This window comes from Pholcus phalangioides, unplaced genomic scaffold, assembly GCF_987345545.1.
Source record: "Pholcus phalangioides strain wild (caught in Gottingen) unplaced genomic scaffold, Ppha-v1.0 ptg000010l_1, whole genome shotgun sequence".
NCBI lineage: Eukaryota > Metazoa > Arthropoda > Arachnida > Araneae > Pholcidae > Pholcus > Pholcus phalangioides.
In genome coordinates this window covers 17,017,607-17,036,793 of record NW_028301603.1, presented here as the reverse complement: position 1 = coordinate 17,036,793, position 19,187 = coordinate 17,017,607, and the positions used below count along the sequence as shown (strand labels likewise).

Below are 19,187 nucleotides of genomic sequence, written 5' to 3'. Positions count from 1 at the left end.
AATTGTGCTGACAGGGGGGAGTAGGGGGTCAGTGTTTTGCTGACTTCTGCTGCGGAGGGGGGGGGGTCAAAAATGACTGGAAATTTGCTTACGTTATACTTGAATAGCCCCTAATTTGAAAACTGCAAAAGAAATATTTTCACTTCCATTTTTAGCGCCATCTAACGATCGGAGACATAACTAAAAACTTATCGACAACTGAATAATTTTTGGCACACAAAGAAATGAAAGTGCCCTCCGTCTCTCCGCCTTTTGTTTTCGGCACGCTGACAGTTGTTTGGCCACTTCCGTCTCGATGCGAAAAATGTTTTTGGAACATGAATATTAGTTATGGACCCTACGTCCCTTCGCCTTTCATCTTTTTTTTTCCATTCCGATGTGAAAAAAATGTTTTTGGAAAGTGCATATTAGTTAGGGGTCATCCGCCCCTTCGCCTTTTATTTTGTTTTCGACATGCTTACAGTTCCTGGCCCCTTTCCGTCTCAAACTGAAAAATCATTCCCTTTATCTTTAATTTTGGCACGCTGACAGTTGCGGCATAGGCGGAGATAGAGTTGGAAGTCTGGGGGGGCAAGGTCATTATTGCTGGGGGGCACGATGATGATGATGTCAGTTCACATATACATTAGATCAGTCGACTCTACCTTTGATGCTGGGGGGGGGGGGGTAGAAATGTCCCCCCCCCCCCGTATCTCCGCCCATGAGTTGCGGTGCCCTTTCCCGTCTCGAATCGAAACACGTTTTTCGCACTTTGATATAAGTTCGGGCCCTCCGTACCTTTGCTTTAATTTTGTTTTCAGCTCACTGACAATTGCTGGGCCCCTTCCTTCGCAAATCGGGAAATGTTTTTGCCACGTGGATATATTGGATTCCCTCAGTTCCTTTGCGTTTAATTTCGTTTTTGGCACATTGACAGTTGCTAGACCCTTTCCGTCTGAAATGGAAAAATGTTTATCGCACGTGGAAATTTGTAGAAGGTCCCTCCATTTCAATGCTTTAATTTTGTTTTCGAAACGTTGACAGTTGCTGACATTTGGTTGATGACCTACCGAGGTTCTACTGTATTTCGCGAATAGGAAGATACAAATTATTGGCTCACAAACTTTGAAAAAGTTGGTTCAAATACCTATTGTCTTGAATTGAGGACAGCAATATATTTGAAGAATAAGGTGAAGAGAAAACAAAGTTAATACTTGTGATATTTACTTATATCGAAGTGTGCTCTAAATAACCAATCAAAAAATAATATCTTGGATGGACATCAAGTTGATGATATGAGAGAGAGAACAAAAGCCTCCAAGTTACCCGAAAATCCGCAAAATTGAAGAGCTTATTCCCAGAGGTGCATTTTTGATTTTGCCACCTGTGGGCTCTCTCTATCTGAATTTTTCCGCCCTTCTCCCATTCTAGTCTACTTTTGTTGACAACTCTTTCCTTGAATTCGTCTCTCTCTACCTGTGCTCCCTCCCCTACTCCTGAAAATACACCTGTGTCTCTGAGTCACTCTTTTTGTCACTCTCATGCTCCCACCCCTGAAAGTCCCACTTTTAGTCATCCACATTCTTGCACACTGTTTTGATCACTCACATGTTTCTCCGCTGTTTTGGTCACGCACACACTCTTTCTCACTGACAGGGTTCCTTGCTTTATGGATCATTATTTGTTCATTTGCATCATAGTGCCCAAACTTTTCTTTCCATCGCCCCCTTCTTCATAAATGTTTTTTCTCACCCCCCCCCCCAATTCAAGTGAACCCATAGGGTCCTAGGTTGAATCCATAGCTTCTATCGCCCCTCTTGACCATTCCATCGCCCACCAGAGGGTGATATTGCCCACTTTGGGAAACACTGGTTTACACACGCTCTAGATCAGTCTTTTGGCCATTCACATCCTTTCGCAATCTCTAGGATACTCTTTTGGCTTGATTACGATCCAAGTCACTCTTTTAGTCACTCACGTGCTTGCAAACTCTCTAAGTTACTTTTATAGTCACCCACTGATCGAGTGCCTTGCAGTCTGGGCAGATCCGGATTTATTGAGGAGTATATAACTTTTGCCGCCCTTCTTCCATTCTACTCACTATTTTGGCCATACATTCCTCAAACTTGCCGCTCTGCTCTATAGCCGGCTAAGCCCCCCCCCCCTGTAAATAAAGTTTACAAGATGTAGGTGTAAGGCTAAGACGTTTTACAAAGCCAAATTCTAACTGTAATCAAATGAGGACGCCGGATGTTTACGATTTAATATGCGATGAGTATTTTGAGATGATGATTTTTAAGTACTCGTGAAAAACTTTTGATTCAATTTCACCATAGTTTAATTGTGAAATATACACAGAAAAAAAACTTGTATGAAAAATTCATTTAAATATCGTGAAAAATCAGAAATATATCGGCGATATAGTGACTGCAAATTGACAGTTTACAGGTGGAACTTCGGTTTGCACAAGCCTTATTTCTTCTGTTAAAGATGCTCGTAATACAGAACGAGCTTTTTCATATATTTCGGGGCACCTTTCCGCAGACACCGAAGATTTTTTTCCAGTTCACGGAAGAAAATATACAGGGTGTCAAGTAAAGATCTCGCAGAAAATCTGCTGAACAAGAGTCGTTGCTCCTAGCAAATAAAAAGAGCTGCAATGCGTTATGGAAGCTGTTGCAATCTAAAATACGGATCGGCCACTATAATACTGCTAAAAAAAAAGTGTATTTGTTAAGGTAAATGTGATGAATCGGTTATTAAGCATAATACTTGGTTATCATGCATGCTTACCAATCATCTTGGTAAGTTCGATAAATTTGTCACTTTTACCGGCGATTAAATGCTTTTACCGGCTTTAAATTTATCGACTTTATTTATGGTTATGCATTGTACCCCCTAATGTAATTGGTGAATTTGGTAAACATGAAAAAAAAAATCCAAATGAGTCTAGAACGTGAGATGAATGTAGTTGGACCCCGATATAATGATAACTAATTTTACTATCGTACCCCGGTATAACGATATATGAATTATCGTGTATAAATATAGTACTCATATAGTACGAGATTTATCATGTTTACCAACGATGGGATGCTTGGGTAAAGTGATTATTTTAGGGAAATTTATCAAACATACAAAAATGCTCGGAGATTATGCATATGTAATGACCAGTTATTATACATAATAACCACATTTATCACATTTACCGTAACATATGTATTTCAATATTTCATTCACTCACTGTTTTTTAAGTTGATAGCAACACGACACACAAACACACACACACAATCGCTGTTTTTATTTACACTTTATTGGTCTAATATCGTAGCGATTTGATGTTAATTTGTTCTTGAACTGAATGTCTGCAAAAAAGACCATGATCGGATTCGGCGAGTTGTGGTCATTTCTTCTTGATGAACATCTTCTCTACGGCCATGAATGGAGCTTCGAACAGCAGTGACGTCACAAAGGCTGTCATGTACGACATCATCAGGAAAGCGAGGTACAAAGTAGTCTGCAATTAAAGAAAATTCCTAGAATGAACCTGCTGTAACTAGGGAAATGCACCGTGTGTATGTCGCTGGTTTTTGACAAAAGTGGTGCCGTTGGAAAGTCGATGAAACTACCCGTCACAGATGCGTCTTTTTCGAGATAGACACCAATTTATCTCACCAAAATACAGGGTACACAGCTTCAGAGGTACATTTATGATTCTACAGCTTGGTGAATTCATAGCACGGGGAAAAAAATGATGACAATTGTCCTGGGTCCCAGGGCTGGAGCCATGTTAGCCTCATCCTTGTGAGGGGGGGCCATGCATACCTGCTTACTGCTTTGGTCTCTCGCATTGCCTCTTGACTTCAAAATTTGCTGCCCCCCTCCGAATTCGCCGCCCTGGGCTAAGCTCACTAAGGCTCCCCCCCCCCTTCCCTGCATATTTATGGCATAGATGTTCAACCCATGCCCCGCGTTCCAAATATGGCCCTCGGAGACAACTGATTTGGCCTCGACTTCAAACTGAATATTTTAAAAATTAAAGCAGATTTAAAGATTACTCGAGTGATTCACTGCACATTGACAGATCACAGGGACCAGCATTTGCAGATCACTTGAGTATTTGTACTCAATTCTTGGATTGTCATTTCTGCATCTTCGTTTATCCTCCAGCTGATCAGGTTGGGGTATATTATCAAGTATATTAGGTCCGGTCCTACATTCCTATGTGATTCTTCTTCGTTTTTGTGTTTTATACCTCCCCTAAAAGTTTGTACATTGACTTTTGAATCACCCTATATATACAGTAGTATATATATACAAATACAAGTGATATACAGCGGCACAGTTGCAGAGCACTTAAGTGATCCGCGGTGCAGTTCCAGATCACTCATGTTGCCCACGGTATATAACGGAAAAACACGGTATATGGGAAAAACTTCAAGAGGTGATAATACACACCAATACAAACAATTGTCATCAAAGAATGAATGCATGGTCTAACATGAAATGCATACGCGCCAGCGCGTTTCGAAACGGCCGCTCCGCAAACGTTTAAACAGCATTCCTGTTGAAATTTATCAATCCAAAATTTATGCTGAGGTAATACTTGAATATCCCCCCCCCCCCCAAAACCACGTCAAGTTCTTCCCAACGATACCACTTTTGCCAAAATCGGCGAATGACACCTCGTGCACTTGCCTGGTAAGAGTGCTAGCGAACCGATAGACATGAATTTAACCAAGAGATTCAGAGACTCACCGACATGATGGACGTCACTTGTATCGATTTCTGCAGTGACTGATAGTAACCAATGATTATGATGGGGTGCACGAGGTACGCGCAGTACGTCAGCCGGCTCAGTGGCATGAACACACCATGTGACAGAATTCTATTCACGAAACCTGCAAGTTCCAATATATCGAAAGATTATCGATCGGTATAACAAGGCGTATACTGCTATACATACACGGAATAGAACAGGACGGACCGAGCACGACCAGGCGCTGTCGCTTACGCTATAATTATAAGCTCATTGCACCGGAGGGTGTGCTCGTGCCGGAGAAAATTCTGAGTTACAGGGAGGAAGAAAAAACAATGGGGTGTCCCTATCATGGGACCTGAAGGACCCGTAGCCATGTATGTGCATTCATATACAATTACAAAGAAACATATGAGAGGTCAGACAAAAAAACAAAGAGAATCAGATTATACAACGAGTTTAAGGGGACCCCTATTTTAAGGGGTACCTAGAGGATCCTTTTAAAATATGCATTCAAATACGTGTTTCACATAATATGTACAAAAGGTGGTGTAACATTTACGGGGTGGTTGCATATAAATTGCACTACTCAGGCGTATGTAGCGCGCATTTTGATGAAACTTGGCACATATATCATATATGAACCATAGGGGAAAACGGAAGATTCAATAAAAAAAATAGTTTAACTTTTGACCACTTGGTGAAAAAGTAGCGCTTTTTTTTTATCGCAGTTGTCTTTTCTCACGGACCAGATAACATACAGGGTGTTTCGAAAAGAATCACCCGATTCTAAATGCGTATATTACGAAAAATATTGAACATACATAGACACTTAAGATTAATTTTATATTACATGGCCAATCAAAGTTTTTTACAAACCAAATTAAAGGTGCTCAATATGTCCACCTTGGGATGCACGGTAGTCAAATTCTTCCCAAACTTTTACGAGCATGTTTGCATCCACTGCGAGTGGATTTCTGCTGTCGATTTCAACCCGTGTCTCGGAATTGTTTACTCCATCGCCTAATGCTCTGAGCGGTACAGTTCAACACCAGGGTATTGTCGACGAAAAGCACGATGCACAACATTTGTTAGGGACTCGCAGATCGTGAAGCTTAGAACACACAACGATTTCTGTTGTGCAGTCACCATCTTGACAAACACTTAACATGCGGCCGAAGGAAAAGCGTTAGCGCTACCTGTCGGCAATTGCGTGAAACTGGAGGGAAACTCGTTTCCCTCTTTCTACCTATACATTATCCGATCAAAACGGATTAAAAGCTGAATGGTTATGATTTTTTTCTTAAATTGGACGATTCTTTTTGAAACACCCTGTATATACAAAGTTTTAAATTTCAATTAAATCCGTCAACTACAGCACGCGCTGCATAGGTCGGAGCAGCGTCAGTATAATCCAACTGACACTACTCCGACCTATGTAGTGTATTTCATTGAAACTTGGTATATACATTATTGGGGACCATGGTATATACGTTATTTTTGACCACGCGGGAAAGAAAATATCCGCGATGAAAAAATTTTTACCTAATGGTCAACAATTGAACTACTTCTTTTATTGAAACTTTCTCCCCCCCCCCATGGTCCATACCGCCTATATACCAAGTTTCATCAAAATACCTCCATCAGAATGGACGCTATAATGCGTCTTGAACTTGACTCAAATTTCACGCTATATACGTCTGAGTAGAGGCAATTTATGACCGCCCTGTAGAATAAATATATAGACAAAAGTGGGTGGTGTGTGGAATGCTCTAATACACAGCAATACACCAGAAAAATTCAGTTACTCCTCGATTGGGGGGGGGGGGCATTCAAGTATTACGTAAGTACAATTTTGGTCATTTTAGCCGCGCTCCAGCCCTCATGTCAGCAAAAGTAAGCTAAGCACTGGCCCCTCCCCTCCTCTTTGTCAGCAAAATCAAGTAAAAAGGGTCAGTCTCCTAGACTAATGCTGATCCTTATCTAGGAGCAATCGTTGCCATCACGACAAGTAACCATGATCGTCCCCGTCTTGCTATACCATGTCTGTAAACCTCAACAGCGTCATGGAGCTCCCCCCACCCCACTCCGGCTCCATGGGGACCCTCTACCTGACTGCAAGTACCAGGAGGATAAGGCCTTTCAATTTACATACGTACTTCCGGAAATCATAGATCATTTCCGAATTCATATTCTCATGCCCTTATTGCAGTGTTTCCCTAAATGTGCACGCGGCTGCTAGGGCGTCTCCAGCTTTTGTCAGGGGCGTCGCGGTGAGCTGGAGATATTGATTTTGTGTGCCTATTTATGCTTTGAAGTTTTGCTTTTGTACGAGGAAATGTTTATTACACTATTCTGGGGAGCCGCAGGAGACAAAAGTTTGAAAACCATTGCCCTATTTCTCACGTAATCATCATTAGAACTCCTCCCCAACTTTGTTAGCATGATTCCTTAAATGCGGATCCCCTCCCCACTCCACCGGGAACTCATGTATCACTTGAAATGCCCCCTTATGCTCCGAGTATCATCAGTATACTGAAATTTCACCAATTTGGCAAGAATTCACTGATTTCAGAATCTGGTTAAAACATTTTTGCTGAATCTCGCCAAGGGCGATCTGGCCAAACGAGCGCCAAATATCTCGGTTCGTAACTCGATCTTTCTTATGTCGAGGAGTAGCTGTAAATAATTCCGTTTCATACCTCCATTTTCAGTGACGCACGTGAAAACAACCCAGGCGATTCCGGCCGTGAACAGCGACGGGGAGAAGGCGTTGTAGAAAGCTGCTAACGGGACATCGATGTCCACGTGGTGCAACCCGTAGATCATCGGCAACGTCAAAAGAGCTGCGGAACACCAACCAATCGCTTGAACCGTCTGAAAATGCAAAGTCGTATTAAGTAAGCACCAGCCACAGATTGTTTCCAGTCTCAATCAATCAATCATTGTTCGAGAGCACAATCATAGTCTCTTGATTGGGCTTTTAACCTTTTGCGGTACCACGCAGCACCTCCTAGAGATAGAAGACCTCCGCAGTCTGCTTGTGACATCAGTAAGTAGTCCCATTTTCCCTCAGAATATTCAGGGGGGGGGGAAAATTCCCTGCTCTTGCCAGTATCATCGTTGTGAGGAAAATAAATGATCGGGTTCAGAATTGGCGATTTCTATGCCCCACATACAATCACTATGCGGTATTTGTGAGCCAATCAGGAAAATTCTACGCCAAAATAAGAAGAAACGAAATGGGATGCTGCGTTTTTCAAAATGTGGAAAACTTGCTAAGTATTCTGAATGACGTTGATGGCAAACAGTGCAGAGGCCTTCTATCTCTAGGAGGTGCTGTACCATATCGAGGTGGAATCACTAGGGAAAAACGGGTACTATTTGTTGGGGGTTGTACCGGTACAACCCGTTACTATTACAGGAAGGTAATACTGTGAATCTAGCTTCTTAGCAGAACTCATAAACCGTACAAAAACGCAATAGCTACTAGCATCCACAGGCGTTCCTTATTACGGTGGGGGAGGGGGGGGGGAAAGTCGATATTAACTACGAACTGTGAAGCAACGAAGTACTGGAAGAAACCTCTGGACCGCAAAGGGTCGGAAAAATGAAAATTGACTCACCATTGACAGGTGGCGTCTCTGGTCTCTTTCTCTATAAATTAAGTAACCAACTATCATCCCAACTAAATAAGGTCCGATCCGTATGTACGGCTTAATGTAGAATTTCAGGAAGAAATCATTCATTCTGGAAAATGAACAGTTACTAGTTAATTCAGCATAAAGGGTTAATTCTGGTTAAGTCATAACACTATCATGAAAATGACGGGATTGATATAATACGGTCGAATCCCGTTATAACGAATTCCAAGAGACCGGGGAAATCACTTCGTTATAACGAAATTTCGTTACAAGGGGATTCCAGGTTTTTGCACTGTTCCTATGTAAATTTATCTAGGGGGATTAGAGAAATGTTCGTTAAAACGAGATTTTCACTATAATGGTATTCGTTAAAACGGGATTCGACTGCACACGTCAAGACGAACAGTTTTCCCAATACCAGCCCAGCGTCGCAACCCACTTATTCCGGGGGGGGGGGGATATGTGCATCACCCTTTCAAAAAAGTCGCAAAATGTATGTTGTTTTTATACAAAATATAGTTCCGCTTCAGCTTTTAAAAAAAGGGATATTTTTCTTGTACGAGAGTAAGTAGCCATTTTTATAATTTTTTTTCAAGATCAAAGAATGCATAATTATTGGCCCAAAAGTGAAAAAAAATGCAATATATGTCTCTTTTTATTTTTTGAATTGTCCCATTGCATTAACACGTTCAGGAAATGTTTTGCCTAATTCGCTCCAAAAGGGTGTGTTGCGGTTGCGTAGGGACAACTCGCGAAGTCCTCACTCCACTTCCCTTATTGCTCAGTGTTTCAGTCACAGGCTATTATGTAGAGGAAAAAAATTGTCGGATTTATTTCTGGACGGTATTATGCACACATGTGGGAAAAAAGAATTTTCCCCCCTCACTCTGGGGGTTACCTTTCTTCCTCTCTCTTCTTTGGCACCAATGGCTAAAATTATATGTCAACAAGCGTTGATCAAAAAAAGTGATTTGCGATCCTTAAGCCCCGTTTACACGTGCAATAAAATATCCCGGGTAGTTACACGTAACAGGGATTTTCTCTACAACCCGTTTACATGGCGTTTTTAGTTTATGCCGGTATTCCCCCCCCCCTTCTTTCCGGAAGTCGTCACTTGTTACGTGGGTTGAACGAAAGTGGTTAGTTCGAAGGAGCTTACAGTAGTTTTTGCGGTGCAAAGGATTCTGGGAAAGGAGGTCGGAGTCACCAACCATAACAAAGATAGGACTCTTTTGACGGATCTTCGTCCCTCCTTTTTTTCCCCCACGAGGAAAAAAAGTTGCCATGCAGGTAATAACCACCAAAGCGACCCCCAATCTTGCACATGTAAACGGGGCTATAGTTCCATTGAAGGATTTTTTGTCTTTCCGTGTACTACCTGTCACCTCGCATTTCGGCGGTATAAATGAATATCAATTTTCAATGTATCGCCATCTATTGCTAAACATTAGTAAAAGCTATTTTAAGCATAAACTATAAAAATAAGAATATTAAAAACTAAAATTGATTTAATTTAATTGGAAATTCTATTTTGCAATTTTATTTAACTAAGAATTTAATTTTGCTTAGCAATAATAATATTTTGAAGGAATTTCTTTGATTATCAAATCTAAAGTTATTTTATATATAGTTAAAGAGAAAAACAGAAAAGTTCTGCGATGAATTATTTTCAAGCGGAGGAAATGGATTCCCATGATAAAATTTTGCGCTCTGTATTGGCAGATGCATGGCTTTGTTGCGTGTGTAGATTGCGCACAACTTTAATCCACCTTCTTTCAACTAGTACACAGCCCTGATCTATCACCGCAGAAGCAATTTAAGCCCCTCGCCTTAAGCACTGCCTCGAAGACATTTGCAAACATTTCAGGCCCCTGCCCAATATAGATGAGGCAACACTATCTGTAGCGGAAAACCTCCGCGCAAAGCTCGTGACGTCACTGAAGAAGGTCATCTCACCCCTGTAGCCATTGAATATACTACAAAAAAGGGTAAAGATGACGCATGTGGGGGTCGGCCTGCTATATCTAATGACTATAGGTAAAATGACCTACAGTGACGTCACGAACTTCGCGCGGATGCCTTCTGCTGTAGATGGTGTTGTATGAGGTGACATTGGAATATTGCAGTTTATGAGTAGGACTACTCTGGGAGATGTACCGTGTGTGTTAGCTGTTTACGGGAAATTCCACCCCCTTCACGTTTCATTCCCGGTACATTTCTCCCCGACAATTCACCCCCCACCCCGAGTGGCCAAATGGGTGGCTGAGTGACCATATGACTGACCAAGTGGATGGACACCACACGAGTGACCGCATGAATGAATGAATGTTCGTAAGACTGACCAAGTTAGTGGGTGAGTGACCGTATGATTTGATCTCGTGTGTAAGCGGGTGCTACCATCCTGCGGAACAATTTAGCTGTAGGAAAAAACGATAATTAAACAATTTTTTTCACTTACCTCGCCGTGAATCCTTGTATATCAACGATGTGGATGAGAGTGAAAAAGGGTGAAAGGAACTCGTAACTCCAAGAGACGGCGATCGCGCAGATCCACGAGCCCAACATCAAACTGCCCACTAAGGATAAGCCCACCTTGTGATTCCTAAAATATAATCATAACATGCGTGAAAATCTTGTTTTCCTAATAAATTCAAGGGTTAGACGACGAAACCAGTTGATTCTTACACACATACCTCCATAGAGGATACAATAAGAGAGGGCTAACCACGTAGAACTGCATGTCGCATGCCAGGAACCAGCTCCAACTCATACACTGCAATTGGAAATTTTATCAGATTCTCTGTGATATGGGTATTTAAAAATAATAATAAAAGAAACTTTTTTTGTGTGTGTGAAAGATTTTAATATACAATCTAATTTTGTTCGATTCAGTTGTTCGTGGTACAATGCATATTTCCGTAATTTGTGGATGGTTGTGCAGTGCGTATTGTGGTGCATTGAGGAACGTATACATTAGCGCGCCGATCTTCCAACGTACGACCCCCCCCCCCCCTGCAGCGATTCTAGTCCGCACGTGGGTACACAAACTTCCTTTGTGTTTCCTTCCTTTCCTTTGTGTTCGTTGAAAAAAACCGATTCCGTACGGGCCGAGCTCAAACAGCTGAGAAGTCGCTCACAAATACGCATATATTACTGAACAACCAATCGCGAATGCTTACTTTGCATGAACCGGACGCTAATGTAAACGCACTGCGTATTGTGCTGTATAGCAGATAATTATTGTGCAGTGCGTATTGTTCTGCATTGCGATGGTTGTGTGCAATGCGTATTGTTCTGCATTGCGATGGTTGTGTGCAATGCGTATTGTTCTGCATTGCGATGGTTGTGTGCAATGCGTATCGTGGTGTATTGCGTGTTGTGCTGTATAGCAGGTGGCTCTGCATGGCGCATTATGCTGTGTTACCGATGGTGCTACATTGCGGATGGTTGTGGAGTAATGCGTAATGTGCTGTATTACGTATCAAATTTTTTTTAAAAAGATTTCAATACATAATCAAACTTCGTTCGAACGAGAATATCCAGTACTCACCGGCTTATTGGTGAAATTGTTGATGTATAACATGTTCCACCACCAGGACTCGCTGCAAAGTGCTTCGTTGCCATTCGAGGGCCATAACGGTCCGTCTGCGACATACTTCGTCAAGGCGTAATTGAATCCCAGTACGACGGCGTAGACTGGAGTCAATCTATGTAAGAAAGAGAGAGAGAGATTCATCTTCAGTAAGTATCGACTCGACGTTTCTCCTTACAGAAACATTGAAACATTAACCTTTCAACACACGTATGCTCAATCCATGGTCCGCGAACCAAATAGGGCTTTTGAAGTCATCTGATGTGACCCATGACTTCACATAGCTTTGATGAAATAAGCGGAACATTTCAGATCACTTAAGGGACCTGCAGCATATTCAGAGATCACTTGAGTGGCCCGCGACACGTTTTCACACCAATGTTGTAGCCCACACTTTCGTAAAGGTTGAACACCCTTGCTTTAACTGCCAAGACAACTGAAGACTGCTCAGATAGGAAGTATGGGGTATATTTTGACACTGTGAGGGTAGGAAAGAGAGAGAAGATGGAAAACCCTTCAGTGTCAGAAGTGCGAGTGTCATAAGTGGGAACCGGAGAGAAAGATAGGTTCAAGTCCCAATGGAGGGTGGAGGAGATATATTAGTCAGTATATCGATATTAGAATCTACTTTGAGAAGAAATATCTGAGTGTTAAAGAACTACTACTACTACTATTTGACCTTACATGCACCTCGTACACATTCCTCTGAGGAATTTCTAACGAATCGGTTCATGCCGGAGCATGTGATATGAGTGTATTTACGACACTCAACTTATTTATCTCATCAGAGCTGTGTTTCGTGTTTTTACTGGTGCTGTCATCTGTGTTCCATATTTTGAAGTGAACTTGGAATGCGTTAATTTTCATGTTATGTGTAGTATCATGCTGAAGGTCTGCTTGCTCTCTGTGGAGAGGCTTCTTCTGGCTTAATGGGAGACAGGCTCGCATTCGCGCCTTGAAGTTGATAAGCCGCAAAAAACGAACTTCATCTGACCATCACTGCGCCACCCATATGGTTCGAACCAGGGCTAGGAGTCCAACACGATGCCCACACGACCACACAGCGGCTATCTTTCAAGAAACTGTAAAATCTTCCCAAACAGTGTGCAAATTCTTTTGTCCACGACGCGACGGTTGGATTTTCTCCAGCATGGCCACGCCTTCCGGTGCAATGGGCTTTCATCGCACAAGCGACAGCCTGATCGTTCTCGGTTCACATATTATATGACCCGTGCATGTTAAAAAATTGGTAGTGAAAATGTTGAAGAGCGCGTTTGCTCATTCATCTCGCATTTTCGTAGCCAACGCGCAGGTCTGCAACTAAGGGAGGAGCAGGGTCTGATGCCCCTGGCTCTGGGAAGCGAGCTTAGCTTATCGTTTTCCAATTAAAAATTACGGATCGGAAGGCAGCAAAATGGATACCGGCAACGGGGCGGCAGAACAAATTTTTCTTTCTAGTTGCGGCCCTGCCAACACGCACAACATTTACATGATAACATACAGATTGTCTTGTAAGTGCTAAAGCGGTCTCATAAATGGTTTGTCGTAGAGGTATGGTTTCAATTTAAAAAAAAAATGCTCAAAATGTGTTAAAAATTCCCCTGCATCAATTTCCAGAGTGCAAATACAGTGCGTCACAAAATAAAAATCACATTTGTTTTTACGGTCTCTTCCCCCGTCCTTTAACTTCCACTTAAAAAGTCGTGTCCCTGTCTTTTCTGAGTCCAACAAAAGATATCCTATGATTTTAACTGCAATATTCGCAGAGATGTTCGAAAATCGAAGATAAGTTGATCAAGGGAAGCATAAATGAGGGAGGTTATAGTGAGCGTTATTATGTAATTGTTTGAGCGTTAATATATTAATTATTATTATAATTGAGCGTTGTACGTTAGTTTTTGCTGTTACCTCCCAACTTTTCTCTGGTTTTTGAATTACAATATTTCATCTAACATTGCAGTTAAAAACATGGAATTTTTTGTGTTGGCGTCGGGCAGCAACTGCCTAATTGGAAGTTAGAGGATGGGTGCGGGACACCCTGTATGCTCACACACGCAACATGGCATTTAATGAAGCAAGATACTCACCGCCAGTAGCGATGGAAGTAGTACAGTCCCCAAGCTATTTGGCCATCTCTCTTGTCGGCTTCACGTAGGAACAGGAACGTCAACAAGAAACCACTTCGGTTGTACACACACATGCGAAGAAATGCAATTCATTTAATATTTGAACCAGTATAACTCATGTATGTATATTCTAATCACTGATATAATTCTAACCTCAACAAGAAGAACGAGTCGACAGCAAACACTCCGTGCGTGACAACTTGGAAAGCGGCGGTGTCAGCTATGTACAGGCTTTCGGGTAATCCCACTGCATTGAAGAAATATATAGTATTAGTTATTTTGAAAAGAGAAGGTAGGCTTTCTCACAAGGCCGGAGTTTATAACAAATTTCATACCTTTCGGGCTGTAATGCCGTATTCCAGACTGCTTTCGTAGCAGACGTTTCGTCCACTACTGCGGTGGACATCTTCAGAGCTGTTTTTTGGTGAGCGAGGAGACGAAAAGACCTCCTACGGTAACCGTTGTCGACTGACGCTTTCGCTGGAGACCCGGAAGGATCAACTTCGTCGTTGTGACGCCGAGCAAGTGACGTGTAGATGTTGATGGCACGTGGCGACTTCTGATTGGGTGAGTGAGGATTGGAGTTGGGGGAATGAAGATATCTTCAGAAACCCACTTCTACTCCCGACTCAGTGATAGTAACTCGTGGAAAATATCCCATATTCGTGGGAAAAATTTGCCCAAGTGGGAAATTTCTTAGCATTTGTGGGAAATTTTGAGAGTTCATTAAACAAAAGAATTTTTGCAAAAAATAAAAAATTAATGCAGTGCAATACATTTCTATTGTAAAATACTTGATTACGTATTTTCCCCGCTAGATGGCAGCACATTTTTCTGAATGTGTGGGGGGGAAAAATTTAGTCAAAGGGGAAATTTTTTTGAGGGAAATTTCGCTGGAAGAGGTTACCATCACTGTCCCGACTAAACCGCGAAGCTATTGAGATCGTTAAGCACAGGGATAATTTCAACAGGAAGGAAGAAGGGCTGCACGTGAGCAAGATGTGACACCCGGCAATCCGAAATACCAAGATCAGGACGGTTAGAAAATCAACTCTTCCGAATTTGGACCCCCCCCCCCCTTTTCACATTTTAAGACTCCGATCCCCACTTACACAATCAGAAGTTGCCATCAACATTTACGCGTCACTTGCTCGACGTCACAACGAAGAAGTTTGTGGACACCATATGTAGTTGCCGGAGGTGATAATGACATTTAAATTGAAGTAGCTATTTATCCATAGTTAAATTTTATTTGACTCCACTAAGACTGTTCAATTCTAGATACGGTTAAATATACGGTTTATTAATTAGAAGAAACACACGGCACGTTAACACATATATACGAAATAATAATACACGGACACACAGTTAAAAGACATTTCTACTCTGCAAGAAACCAAAGCCTTCTCTCCCAAACAGCGGAAGAGAGGCCAAGAAAAGGCGCGCACACATAACGAGGTGTTGGCAGATTTATGCTATTCGAAACCAACACCTACACACTCTTGCCGACAGCATCGCCACAGTACTCCCCCACGAGTCCGAAGGACGTTAAGCTTGATAAGGTGTTACAAAACGGACTTTCCGTCCGAACCTCGTGACGAAGCCCTGTGGCGAGGCTGGGGCATTACATATAGATGATTTGCGAACATTAGATTCTTTGCATTCGAGAGAATTAAACAAAAATGCAGGTTTTAAACGATCAATAGAAATACACTTAGATTCATTATTGATACGCAAAGTAAAAAATTTATCAGTCCTATTCAAAACTTCATAAGGTCCTTGGTAAGGCTGCTGTAGCGAACGCCTTACAGTGTCAACCCTCACAAAAACGTGTGTGGATCTGGCCAAGTCCTTGTGCACAAAAATGTTTTTTGAGGAATGATTGGACAAAGGCGAAGGACGAAGCTTTGACATAGTCATACGCAAGTTCGTGACATAATCAGATTTTGAGGTGTGCTTACCGGAATCTTTGAAGAAGTCTCCTGGTAACCTCAGAGATGTTCCGTAGACCATGTCCGCCGGCGTAGCACCAAAATCAGGTTTGAAACTTGAGCGTATCCCGAGTAGAATGGTAGGAAGAACGTCAACCCATCTTTCAGTGGCGTGACACATGATGGCAGCTTTCAAGTCCCTGTGGAATCTCTCGATGGCTCCATTGCTTTGTGGGTGGTAAGCGGTAGTACGCACCCTGTCCACACCCAGCAACTTCGCAAGAGATCGGAAGAGTTCAGATTCAAACTGAGAACCCCTGTCCGTAGTAATGCGTTCTGGAACGCCAAAACGGGAGATCCAATTCGACAGGAAAGCGAATGCCACAGTTTCAGCAGTCTGATCGGGTACAGGAATAGCTTCCGGCCATCTGGTGAATCGGTCACTGCAAGTCACAACGTAGCGATTTCCTTTACTTGGTGGAAGTGGACCCACGATGTCAATATGGACATGCGAGAACCTTGCGGAAGGTAATCCGAATGCACCAATAGGAGAATGTGTGTGACGACCAACTTTGGATCGCTGGCAATGGATGCAAGTTTTGCACCACTCTTTGCAGTCCCTTTCTAAAAATTTCCAGATGAATCGTCTGCGAACCATTTCAGTAGTAGCTTTGGCACCAGGGTGGGAGAGGTTGCGCACTGCATCAAAAATAGCGCGGCGAAACGTTGACGGTACGTAAGGTCTAATTGAACCAGTGGAAACATCACACTGTAGAGTGACTTCAGGAGAACCGAAAGTCATTGGTTTTAACTCGAGACCTGAGTCCATTTCACGAAGTAATCGCAATTCTTCCTCATCCTGAGCGCGAGCCATCTCGGCGAAATCGATACTAGGAGGTATTTCAATTTCCGATATTCTTGAAAATGCATCGGCTACTGCATTTCGATCGCCTGAAATGTGCTTGATACGGGTTGAAAATTGACTAATGAATTCTAGATGACGAATCTGCCTAGGTGAACATTTTTCACTTTTTTGGGAAAATGCATAGACCAATGGTTTGTGGTCTGTGAGAATTTCGAAGTCAGATCCCTCCAGCATATGTCGAAAATATTTAATTGCTGAATATATCGCTAGCAATTCTCGATCGTACGCACTGTATCTGCGTTCAGCTGAAGTTAGCTTACGCGAGAAGAATCCTAATGGCTGAGTTTGATCATTAACTGCTTGATTCAAAACTCCGCCAATCGCGAAATCAGACGCGTCGACAGCTAGAAGGAGATGCGCACTTGAAATAGGATGAGCCAATAGAGCAGCATTGGAAATCATTTCCTTGCATGACTCGAATGCAGATTTTGCTTCCTCAGACCAGACGATTTTTGTTTTATCCCGTTTTTGTTTGCCTTTAACTAGATCATGCAAACATGCTTGCGTAGAGGCAGCGTTTTTCATGAAACGATGATAAAAATTTATTAGTGCCAGAAAACGTCGCAGCTCATCGATTGTGTTGGGCAATGGATAGTCCAAAAGTGCGGTAACACGATCCGGCAACGGGGAAATGCCCTTTTCTGACACAAGATGACCTAAAAACTGAATTTCTTTGAGTCCAAATTGGCATTTGTCAGGATTGAGAACTAAACCGTATTCGCTTAGTCTCTTGAACAACACATCGAGATCTTGTTCATGCGACTTCTCATCAGCTGACGCAACAAGAATGTCGTCTAAGTAAACATAGCAGAAGTCGAGATCCGAGAGGATGCTGTCAACGAATCGTTGAAATGTTTGTGCGGCGTTCCTGAGCCCAAAGGTCATGAAAACATACTCAAAGAGACCGTGCGGTGTAATCACAGCCGTCTTGGGAATATCACTTTCTTTCACAGGAATCTGGTGGTATGCCTTTACAAGATCGAGTTTAGAAAATATTCTTTTTCCAGCCAGACCGAAAGAAAAGTCTTGAATATTGGGAATAGGATAACGATCAGGAGTAGTTACGGCATTCAACCGACGAAAATCACCACATATGCGCCAACCACCTGTCTTTTTTGGGACTAGGTGGATAGGACTAGCCCAAGGGCTTTTGCTAGGACGAATGATGCCTTGCTTCAAAAGTAAGTTAAATTCTTTCTTGACGGCAAAAAGTTTTTCAGGAGAAAGACGTCTAGCCTTTGCGAAGACGGGAGGCCCTGATGTTTCGATGAAGTGGATAATGGCATGTGGTTTGGGTTGAGAATTTAAGACCGAACCAGTGAGATTTGGGAACTTGGTCAAAATTTTATGGTATGTAGTGGCACCAGAAACTGTAGTTAGACCGAGAGAAGGACCAGTGGTAACGACACCAAGAGAGTATAGAGTTGTCAAATTATCAACCAACCGGCGATTCTTGACATCAACAAGTAAACCGAATCTCTCCAAGAAATCGGCACCCAAAATAGGACTTGTGACGTCGGCCACTAAGAAATTGAATGAGAATATTCTCCTCAGTCCGAGATCAAGTTCAAAATGCTTAGTTCCATATGTGTGAATTTTAGTGCCATTAGCCGCATATAACGAAAGGTCGTCAGGCTTGGAAGCTTTGGCAAGTGATTTAGGAAAACAGCTCACAGCTGCACCACTGTCAACAAGAAAACGAATTTTCGATTTTCTATCACAAATGAATAAGCGACTTTGAAAGTGGCAATCTCCGGCCGCCGCTGTAACAGGATTGCCCACTAGTTTTCCGAGTGTTGGCAAGGTGAAATGCAACGATGTGCTTTTTCACCATATCGAGCATGATACCAGCACAATTTGCGTCGATCGGAGCGATCTGAAGATTTTTTCCGCTCACGAGTTTTCGAATTGTTTCGCGACCGACCTCTGTATTGGTTTCGAGAACGAGAGAGCTCTTCGACTCGTGTAGCGAGCGATGCAATTTCTTTTTTAAGCTCATGCAACTCTGAAGAAGGCAGAGGAGGTTGAGACACCTGAGAAACGACAGCGTTGAAACTCGAAGCTTCTAATATGCGATCAGCTATCTGAGCTAAAGAGTCAAGAGGATCCCGACAAATCGACAAAATTTGTTGAACACTGACGGGTAATCTTTGCTGCCATAATGTGCTCAAAACATCATCACTGATTGTGTTATTCGACAAGTTTCGCATCTCACAAAGTAGCTGGGACGG

At 42.4% G+C, this 19,187-nt stretch overlaps 1 protein-coding gene across 1 annotated transcript in view; it reads right to left on the bottom strand.

The window, feature by feature from the left end:
- The window catches only part of LOC149081012 (uncharacterized), a 58,848-nt gene that overhangs the window by 19,827 nt on the left and 19,834 nt on the right, over window positions 1-19,187 (bottom strand). Inside the window, exons 7-14 of the mRNA XM_089238283.1 lie at window positions 14,254-14,347; window positions 14,062-14,154; window positions 11,933-12,089; window positions 11,076-11,155; window positions 10,841-10,984; window positions 8,365-8,488; window positions 7,441-7,615; window positions 4,738-4,880 (exon numbers count right to left, since the gene is read on the bottom strand). Of these exons, the coding sequence (XP_089094409.1) occupies window positions 4,738-4,880; window positions 7,441-7,615; window positions 8,365-8,488; window positions 10,841-10,984; window positions 11,076-11,155; window positions 11,933-12,089; window positions 14,062-14,154; window positions 14,254-14,347 (1,010 nt within the window). The remainder of the gene's footprint in view (window positions 1-4,737; window positions 4,881-7,440; window positions 7,616-8,364; window positions 8,489-10,840; window positions 10,985-11,075; window positions 11,156-11,932; window positions 12,090-14,061; window positions 14,155-14,253; window positions 14,348-19,187) is intronic.